This window comes from Eriocheir sinensis, chromosome 55 (genome assembly GCF_024679095.1).
Source record: "Eriocheir sinensis breed Jianghai 21 chromosome 55, ASM2467909v1, whole genome shotgun sequence".
NCBI lineage: Eukaryota > Metazoa > Arthropoda > Malacostraca > Decapoda > Varunidae > Eriocheir > Eriocheir sinensis.
The window spans coordinates 5,481,479-5,492,100 of record NC_066563.1 but is presented as its reverse complement, the minus strand read 5'-3'; the positions used below and the strand labels follow the sequence as shown (position 1 = coordinate 5,492,100).

Sequence of the window (10,622 nt, the reverse complement as noted above, 5' to 3'; positions counted from 1 at the left end):
CACACACACACACACACACACACACACACAAGAAAAAATAAATCTAGAAGTAATGCAGCGTACAATCATAAGCGACAAGCAAAATATAAGTGAGTGAAAAATGTAATCCTCAGAAAACAGAAACTCAAGTGGTGCAAAAAAAAGTTAACCGCTGAACAGAAAAGTGAAATTAAAAAAAGCTACTAAAAGATCTACTATATAAAAAAATCTCAACAAAGACTAAATTAACGCAGACAAAAGGAAGAAAGCAAGAGAATAAAGAGAAGAAATATAAACAAAACGGCTTCATAAAACAAATAAAAATACCGAAAAGAACAAATAGTGATGAAAAAAATCCCAGCAAGAACAAATTGACGTGAACACAGGGAAGAACACGAGCGAGAGAAACAGAAGAAAAACCAGCTTCATAAAACACTAAAAACACACAAAAGAAAACAAAAAAAACTTCAAAGAGAGACACGAAACAAAAGGAATCGAGTTACCGCTCCACAAAAGACCAAAATGACGTAAAGAAAAAAAAAAAAAAGACAGAAAGAGAAGAAAAAACACAAACAAACAAAACAGCTTCATAAAACAAACACATACACAACAAAACAAAACAACAACCTCAAAGAAAGAGAAAAACAATTCAAAACAAAAGGAAACCAAGTCAACAAACCCCAAACACAACACACATTTTTCAAGAAAGAAGGAAAAAGCGGAACATGGTGTAGGATCGGCTGTCATAATGGACCTGGCAACGCTGCTCCCGACAAGGCTCAGACTAGCAACGGTGCTCGTCTTGGTGGCTGCCCACACCTGCTCGGCGACCCCAGGTAAGGTTATCTTTTATGAGGGTGAAGGGGAATTACACGCCGAGGACAGACAGGCGGAAAAGCGGAGGAAAATGGTGAGGGAAGGTGAGGAGAGGGAGAGAGGAAGAGGAGCAAAGGGAGGGATGAAAAAAAGTAAGAAAGGAAGGGAAAGAAAAGGAAAAGTAAGGAATAAAGGAGAAGAAAGAGAAGGAAGATATTATATATGTGAAGGGGATGACCAAGAGAAGAAAAGACAGGCGGAAAAGCGGAGGAAAATGGTGAGGGAAGTGAGGAAAGGGAGAAGTAAGGAATGAAAAGGGTATAACCATAAGAAAAGACGAGAAAAGAAGGGAGAAAAAGTGAGAGAGGAAAAGGTTGAAATGCTGAAGAAAGGAGAGGAAAGGGAGAGAGGAAGAAGTAAGCAATGAAAAAGGGATGACCCGAAGACAAGACAAGAGAGAGGAAAGAAGAACTAAGATATGTGAAGGGGATGACCAGGTGAGGAAAAGACGGGTTGAAAAGCAAGAGGAAAATGGAGAGGAAAGGAGAGGACAGGGAAAAGGGGGAAGACGTTAGAAAGGAGAGGAGAGGAGAGGAAAGGGAGGGAGGAGGAATTAGGAAAGGAAAGGAAAAGGAGGGAAAAATAAGTAAAAAAGGAAAGGAAAGGAAAGGAGAGGAAAAGAATGCAAACGGGGGAGGAAAAAGTAAGAAAGGAAAATAGACGAAAAGGAAAAAAGGAAAATAAAGGAACGAAAGAAGAGGATAGAAAAGGATTAAAGACCGATGACATTTAAAGGGAATAACCAGGAGAGAAAAGAGAAACAGAATAATTGGAGGAAAATGGTGAGGAAAGGAGAGGGAAAGGAGGGAAAAGGGAGAAAGGAAAAGGAGATAACAAGAAGACAGATAGACAAAATGAGAGGAAAAGAAAGAGAGAAAGAAGTAAAAAAGAAAAAGAGGATGACCGGGATAGAAAAAAAGTTACATGAAAGGAAGGAAAGGGAGAGAAAAAAGTAAAGGAAAACAGAGAAAGTAAGAAATCAGAAAAGAGAATAAAAAGGAGAGAAAATGACAGAGAAAAATCGTTAGGAATATTTACGAAAGAGAGGGAGGAAGAATAAAGAAGAGTAGGGGAAAGAAAATTAGGATTGAAAATTGAAAAGCTGTGATAAAGGAGAGAGAAAAGGGAGGGAATAAAATAAAATAATCAAGAAGGGAAAAACGAATGAGGGAAGAGAAATATAAAAATAAGAGAAATAGCAAATGAAACAAAGCGAATAAAAGGGAAAGGGGAGAGAGAGAGAGAGAGAGAGAGAGAGAGAGAGAGAGAGAGAGAGAGAGAGAGAGAGAGAGAGAGAGAGAGAGAGAGAGAGAGAGAGAGAGAGAGAAAGTTGAAAGGATAAAAAGAACAAATGACAACCTAATAAATCAGAAATGAAAAGTGCAATTAACGGAGAAAATAAGAGAAAAAAAGAAAAAGGAAAGAAAGATTAAGGAGATAAAAGAGAGGAAGAGGATTGATTTACTCTCTCTCTCTCTCACCTAAATTCTCTCTCACTTATTCACTCACTCTCTACGTCTGCTTCTCACCCTTCTTCTTCCTCCTCCTCCTCTTCCTCTTCTTCTTCTTTAACGCATTCCTTCTCATTTCCCTTCTTCCATCTGTTTTTACTCACGCTTCAATTGTTCTCCCCTTTTCCTTCCTTCCTTCTCTCTCTCTCTCTACTCATGCCAATCACGACTAGCTTCCTCTCTTCCCTTCTTTTACCCTCTTTTCCTTCTTCCTGTCTTTATTTAACTCTTCCTTCTTTCATCAATATTTCTTTTCTTTTTCTTTTTCTCATTCTCCTTTCTTCGCTGCTTATGTTATTAACCGCTGTCTTTTTCCTTCCTACCTTCCTTCTCTCATTTCTTTCCTCCCTCCTTGTCTCCTTCTTTCCTTCCGTCTCTCCTTTCTCCACTTCCTCATCATTTTCTCCGTCCTTCCTCCTTTCCTTCTCTTGTTCTCTTCTCTTTGCTACTCCCTGCTTCTTCTCCTTCCTTCCCTTCAATTCATCTCTCCTTTTCTTCTTACCTTTCTTAGCCTCTCCGCTTCCTTCCCTTCCCTTCCCTCATTCCTTCTTTCCTTCCCTCCTTTCTCTGCCAATTTCAACTTCCTTCTTTCCTTTCTCTCCCTTTCCTTCTTTCCTTCCCTCCTTTCTCTGCCAATTTCAACTTCCTTCCTTCTTTCCTTTCTCTTCCTTTCCTTCTTTCCTTCTCTCCTTTCTCTGCCAATTTCAACTTCCTTCCTTATTTCCCTTCTCTTCCTTTCCTTCTTTGTTCCTCTCCTTTCTCATCCTCCTCGCCATTCTCCATATCCTTCCCGGTCTCTATCTCTCTCAGCATTCCCTTGTAAGAGCCGTCCAGGTAAACTTGAATCCTCGTCTGGCAGATGCACAGATTTCTTAGCCGCCTCATTAGCAAACGCACTTTATCCAAGCAATCTTAATTAAGGTGAAATACTGTTAATTATCACCGTAAGTAACGCACGCCGCCCCGCTCCGCTCGCTCGCTCACCTGCCAGTAATGACGCGGCCACTTAGTAAGGGATTAAAAGTGTTATTGGCTCACCTGAACACCGCTCCGACGCGTGCAAGCAGAGGAGAGTTTTTGTTTGCGAGGAAGCGATGGGCAAACAGGTAAGGAACGTGTCGGCGAAGGTGCAATGATACGACCACTTAGCGAGGGGTTAAAAGTGTTAGTGGCGATAGACTGTCTCACTCACTCTCTCTCAGGGGCGTGTACACAGAGGTTTCTTTTATCTTTGGCGATGTAACATGCAAACAAGCTGGGAGGGTATCGATGAAGGTGTGATAATCGCTTCCCCTTACAGCCAACATCATTTTCATTGGCACCACGACTATCTCTCTCACTCTCTCTCTAACAGGGGCGTGAAGATAGAGATTTGTTTTATCTTTGGCGATGTAACATGCAAACAAGCTGGGAGGGTATCGATGAGGGTGTGCTAATCGCCTTTTCTTTACAAACAACATCATCATCATCGGCTCCACGACTATCTCTCTCACTCTCTCTAACAGGGCCGTGTAGACAGAGGTTTGTTTTATCTTTAGCGATACAATATGCACACAAGCTGGGAGGGTATCGATGAAGGCGTGATAATCGCTTCCCCTTACAGACAACATCATTTTCATTGGCTCCACGACTATATCTCTCACTCTCTCTCTAACAGGGGCGTGAAGATAGAGGTTTGTTTTATCTTTAACGATGCGACATGCACACAAGCTGGGAGGGTATCGATGAACGTGTGTTAATCGCTTCCCCTTACAATCAACATAATTTTCATTGGCTCCACGACTCTCTTTTTTTCTCTCTCTCATGGGCGTATAGACAGATGTTCCTTTTATCTGTAGTGACGTAACATGCACGGAAGCCAGAAAGTACCGATGAAGGTGTGATAATTGCCTTTCCCTTACAGCCAACATCATCATCATTGCCTCCACAACTAGCTACCTCTTTCTCCCTCTTACGAGCGTGCAAACAGATGTATTTTTTCGTATCTGAAGAGACGTAACATGCAAGCAAGTCAGGAAGGTTTCGATGAGGGTGTGATAAACGCTTCCCCTTACAATCAACATCATCGTCATCAATAGAACATGGAGGAGAAGGAAGAGGAGAGACGTAAGGTCGCGTGTGATTAAGGAAAAGATAAAACGCATCTTGGAACGTATATGCGAGGATGTTCTTTGGTGTTTGATGAGGTGATATGCAAGTAAGTGAGGGATGTGTTTATAAAAGTGTGATATGAGGCGAAGGTTCTCATTATTGGGAGTTTCTTTTGTATCTGAAACTGAGATATGCAAACAGCTGAAGTAAGTGATTATAAAAATGTGATATTGGGTTAAACTATGATCTCATTACAACATATCATTACCAACTTGACTTTCCTTTTAATAGAGACAAAATATGCAAAGAACCAACTCTATATACTTGCTGTTTTTTTGTTTTTTCGTACAATATAACTATATTTTACCGTATACGATATTTTCTTAAGCAACAAAATCGAATGTAGTCGAGTTGTGTATTTTTTTTTCCTGCAGGGAGAAGTTATATCGCTTCACACTTACACAGAAGACTTAGCCAGAACCAATTTTTAATGATTTTTCTTACGTCAGCAATACATTCCGTGTTAGTGGGGCGAGACGTCACATCAATCCTCTCTCAGACGAAACACTTAGGAACAGAATTTTATCACTTTTTCTTTATTTTCCTCGTGTCTCGCTATACATATAGTTGCAGCGAAAAAATACACCACTCCAACACTGGCGCAAACTCTGCAAACCAATTATTCTTTTCTTTATTGCGTTTTAAGCCAGCGATATTTTCTTAAACAACAAATCGAGTCTCACTTTACATACGTGCATACATTAGATAAGCAAGATGTTAAGCTACGCCATATCAGGTCTGACGGGAAACACAGCAAGGCAATTTTCCTATTCTTTTCAAACAGCAAATTTAGTCTGAGTTTAAATACAAAAGTGCTGCGAAATGATACGTTATTCCAACTCTGACATGAAATGAAGAGGAAAAAGAACAACAAAAAAAAAAGGAACAGAAAATAAGAACTCAAAGTCGAAAAAAAGAAGAAAAGAAGAAGAAAAGGAAGAAAAGCACGGAAAAACAGAACGAAGACAACAGCAATAGGTGGAAAGTAAGACAGGCTAGCTCATCCGAAAAGAAGGAAGGAAAGAAAACAAGAAAACATGAAATACTGGAATACAATCTTTCAATCTTTTTCTTTGCAACTAAATTCAGTCTGAGTTTACATACAAAACTGTTGCGAAATTATACGTTCCTCGACTTCTGACATGAAACACTGGAAGACGATTTTTCTGTCACTTTCTTTAACAACAAAACTCAGTCTGACTTTACATACACGAGTGAGGCGAGCGAGACGTTACGACACTCTACTCATTCACGATGCACTAAAAATGAATTCCTTCACCTTCGACTTTATTTCTTATTCATGATGCACTAAAAACAACAAACATCTCTACCTTTGCCTCTATTTCCTATACGCGAAACACTAAAAAAACAATATTTCTACCTTTGCCATCGTCTCTTATACACAAACACACACACAAAACACAATTCCAACACCTTCGTCATCACCTCTCATTCACGATGCACTAAACATCAACAAACACCTGCCCCCGTTTACCTTCATCTCTTATAACAAAACACGGAAAACCAATCCTCCTCTTGCCTCTTGCCTTTATCTCTCTGTGTGTGTATATATAAAGAGAGAAAGCGAGACTGAGAGAGAGGGGGGAAAAAAACTTCGAGAGTATCAAAACCCAGCAGCCAAACTTTGTGACAGTCGCGAGAAGGATCACCCAACTCTCCCTGAACAACCGCGACGGACTGGGAGAGAGAGAGGCGGCGGAGGGAAAAAGAAAATGAGAAGGAATGAAGGGAAGGAAAAAGTGGCCGAGGGAAATATAGGAAAAGAAAATGAGAATGAGGAGGAATGAAGGGAAGGAAAAAAAATACTCTCCCAGAACAACCAACCTCAACAGACCGAGACAGAGAGAGAGGAGTAGGAGGAAGAAAGAAAATGAGGAGGAATGATGGGAAGGAAAAAGTGGCCGAGGGAAATATAGAAAAAGAAAATGTGAATGAAGGAATGAAGGGAAGGAAAAAAAATACACTCCCAGAACAACCAACCGCGACAGACCGAAAGAGAGCAGTAGGAGGAAAAAAGAAAATGAAGAGGAGTGAAGGGAAAGGAAAAAATAGGTAAAGAAAATATAGAAAAGAAGAAAAGGCAGAGGGAAATACAGGCAAAGAAGAGAAAGATGGGCAAGAGAAATATAGGAAAAAATAGGCAAAAGAAATGTAGGAAGAGAAAAAAATGGGTGAGGGAAATAAAGGAAAAGAAAAAAAAGAGGTAAGGAAAATAAAGAAAAAGAAATGACAAAAAGCATTACGTTCAGAAAACTTTGTAGTAGCTGGAGGATAAACTCAAGGCAGGTAAGGAGGAGAAGAGAAGGAAATAATTAATGAGGAAAAAAAAGGGAATAAAGTATAGCAGGGGAAAGTCTTACCGCTAGAAGTTATGCAGAAATGGAAGAGTTGTGTGACGATAAATAGTTGCATGAAGATGAGGATAAGGAGGAGGAGGAGGAGGAGGAGGTAAAGGAGGAGAAGGAGGAGGAGGAGGAGGAGGAGGAGGAGAAGAAGGAAACATGGAAACATGGAATGACAGGCAACAGAAAGTCTATTGGCTCATTGCGAGGTTGCCTGCTGTAGAGCCGTGATCCGCCTGACAGTCACTTGGGGGCCTGCAGAGCAGTTCAAGGCATTTCGGTGCGTATTTTCAGTTTATTCCTGTTGTCACGAAGTGACGGTCGATGCGATTTTTGAAGGAGTTGATGGTTTCTGCACTTACTACTTCAACAGGGAGGTCGTTCCAATGGCGTATGACTCGGTTAAAGAAGAAACTCCTACCAATGTCCGTGTTGCATCGCTTCGCTTGAATGGGCAGGCCATTGTATCTAGTTCTTGAGTTGGTCTGTAGCTCAAAGAACTTGGAGTGGTCGACGTTACTGAAATTTTTTATGTACTTGAAGACCTGAATCAAATCCCTCCGTAGGCGTCTCTTTTCCAGCATTAAGAGGTTAAGTCGCCTGAGTCGTTCTTCATACGGCAGGGCTCTCAAGGGTGGAGTCATCTTCGTAGCGCGTCGCTGGATTCTTTGTAATAGTTCAATGTCTTTTCTGTAATTAGGGGACCAGAATTGTACCGCATACTCTAGGTGAGGTCTTACCATTGAGTTATATAAGGATAACATTACTTCCAGCGTCTTTTATTCGAAGTTTCTTGATATAACCCCGAGCATAGTGTTAGCTTTGTTAAATGCTTTTTTACAGTGTTTTGCGTGTTTTAGGTCACTGCTGATTGTGACGCCAAGATCCGATTCTTCCTGCACGACCTGCAGAGGACTCCCACGCATGTTGTATGTATGGTTACTGTTTCTGGAACCAAAGTGCATGACTTTGCATTTGTCAACGTTCAACATTTGCCACTTCTCGGACCACTGGATGATCTGGTCAAGGTCTTTTTGGATGACTTCACAGTCGGCAGTCGTGAGGGCCCTTCCGGCCACTTTAATGTCGTCGGCAAACTTTGAGAGGGAGGATTTCAATCCCGCTTCCAAGTCACTGATGTATAAGATAAAGAGAATGGGTCCCAGCACCGACCCCTGGGGCACCCCACTAGTGACTGGGAGCCACTCAGAAGCCTGCGGAGGAGGAGGAGGAAGAGGAGGAGGAGGAGGAAGAGGAGGAGGAGAAGGAGGAGGAGGAGGAGGAGGAGGAGGAAGAGGAGGAGGAGGAGGAAGAGGAGGAGGAGGAGGAAGGGAGAGGCAAGGAAAAAAATATTTAGAAACAAGATATTAAGAAGAGAATCTGATAAAGAGGATGCGAAAAGGAGAAGAAAAGAAGAAAGAGAACTAGAAGAAGCACAAGAAAACAAGACAAAGAACAAGAAGAACAACAACAATAAGAACAAGAACAAGAAAAATAAGAATAGAAAAAGAAGACGAAGACGAAACGAAGAGGAAAAAGAACAAAAAAAAAGAGGAACAGAAAACAAGAACATAAAAGTCGAAAAAGAAAAAAAGAAAGAAGAAGGAAAAAGAGGAAGAAAAGCTCGGAAAAACAGCTGGAAAGTAAGACAGGCTAGCTCATCCGAAAAGAAGGAAGGAGAGAAAACAAGAAAACAGCACCAGAAGAGGAGAGGGATTAGCCAGTAGCGGGAGGAAGGGGCGACTCAAGAAATCCGCGTCTCGTAGCCAATAACGGACGGGTCAGTGTGGCTCGCTTGACGGGGGCCCTCGAGTCTGGCGCGGCGAGGCGAGGTGAGGGAGACGGTGAGGCACGCTAATCAGGGGGTCGTTGTGGGTCTTTGTGTGACCGTGGGGTGTAATTACCGTCCCCGAGAGAGAGAGAGAGAGAGAGAGAGAGAGAGAGAGAGAGAGAGAGACGAGACAAGACAGTTACGTAAGTCGGAAAGAGGAAAAGAAGAGAGTAACACAGATAGATAAAGAAAAGAGAGAATAGACAGACAGATAAAGACACAGATATATTTAGAAAGTAAGAACGTAGGAGAACCTTATGAAAATATAAAACGAGGAAGGAGACGGGAAATAAAGAAAAATAGACAGAGCAAGGGATAGAAAGGGCGAGAGAGAGAAAGAGAGAAAACCCCCCACAAAATAGACAGCCAACGTTAGACAGACACAGACAGACAGACAAAAAGACAGACAGAGGAAAAGGAAAAAAAAAACAGACAGAGCGAAAAAGAGAAAGAGAGAAATGGGACAGAGAAAGAGTGAGAACAAATACTATAGACAGACAACGGTAGACAGACACAGATAGACAGAGACAGACAGACAGAAAAAAAAGGAAAGGGCAGACTGAGAGCGAGCGAGAGAGAGAGAGAGTGTGCGAGATAGAAAAAGAAAGAGAACCACATTATAAACAGTCAACGGTAGACACACAAACAGACAGACAGACGGACAGATAGATAGACAGGCCATCCATCCACTACGGGCAAGACCTCCACTCTCGTGTATCTCGGGGCACGATGGATTCCCTCCGAGCCCCCGGCACTAAGAGGCCAAAAAGGAAAGCCCCGCAGAGGAAAAAACTTGGCTGACCATCAAGCTGAATACACTCTGCGCCATTTTTAGTCTTCAACTCCACCCATCCTTCCTGCTCCTCCATGCCGTGTTTCCTTCTTTTTTTTTTTACTGTTTTGACTTTTTTTCTCTCCTTCCTCCTCTTCTTTATTCTTGTCTATTATTCTACTTTTTTCTTCTCTATTTTATTTGTATTCTTCAATTCTCCTTCCTTCCTGCTCCTCTATGCCGTGTTTCTTTTTATTATTTTTTTTACTCTTTTTAAATTTTTCTCTCCTTACTTTTCTTCATTATTCTTGTCTTTTATTCAACTTTTTTCTTCTCCTCTTTATTTTATTTGTACCCTTCAACTCTCCTTCCTTCCTGCTCCTCTATGCTATGTTTCTTTTGTTTTTTTGCTTTTTACTTCATTTCACTTTTTTCTTTTTTCTTTTCTTTTTATTTATCCTTTTTTTCAATGTCTCGATTACTCCTGCTTCTTTTCTCATCTCTTCTTTTTTTCTGGTTTTCATTTCTCCTTCCTCCCTATTCCTTCACTTTTTCTCTCTCCTTCATTTTTATTTTTATTCTATTTTTTTTTATTCCGTGCGTCGATTATTTCTCCTCTTTTTTGTTTCGCTTCTTGTTTTCTTTTTATTATTTATCTCTCCATCCTTCCTTCCTGCTCCTTTATGCCGATTTTTTATATTTGTTTCATTATTTTCTTTCCTTCTTTTCATTATTTTTTTCCTGCGTCGATTATTCCTCCTCTTTTTTTCCTTTGCCTCTTTTTTAATGTATTTTTTTAACTTTCCTTCCTTCCTGCTCCTCTCTGTCTAATTATTCTCCTTCCCCTTTAATCTATCTCTTTCTCTTTCTTTTTTTCTATTTCTTCTATACACTCGCTAACTTTTCACTGTGTATCTTATTCCCTCCCTTCATTTCTTTCCCTCCTTCCTGCTTTTCTGTTTTTTTTTTACTTCCTTTCTCTCTTTTTTCTCTCTCCTTCCCTTCTATTCTTTTTTTTAACCTGCCTCTCTCATTATGTCTTCTCTTTTTTTCCTTGTTTCCTGCCTTTTATTTTCCTTCTTTCTTTTGCTTTTTTTTATATACATCTCTACCCTCGTTTCTTTTTGCCTCTGCTCTTT

General features: G+C 40.7%; 1 protein-coding gene across 1 annotated transcript in view; it reads left to right on the top strand.

Moving 5' to 3' along the window:
* Positions 1–10,622, top strand: part of LOC126983960 (zwei Ig domain protein zig-8-like) — a 78,732-nt gene continuing 68,110 nt past the window's right edge. The window contains exon 1 of the mRNA XM_050837231.1: positions 1–815. Within this exon, the coding sequence (XP_050693188.1) occupies positions 728–815 (88 nt within the window). The 5' untranslated portion in view covers positions 1–727. The remainder of the gene's footprint in view (positions 816–10,622) is intronic.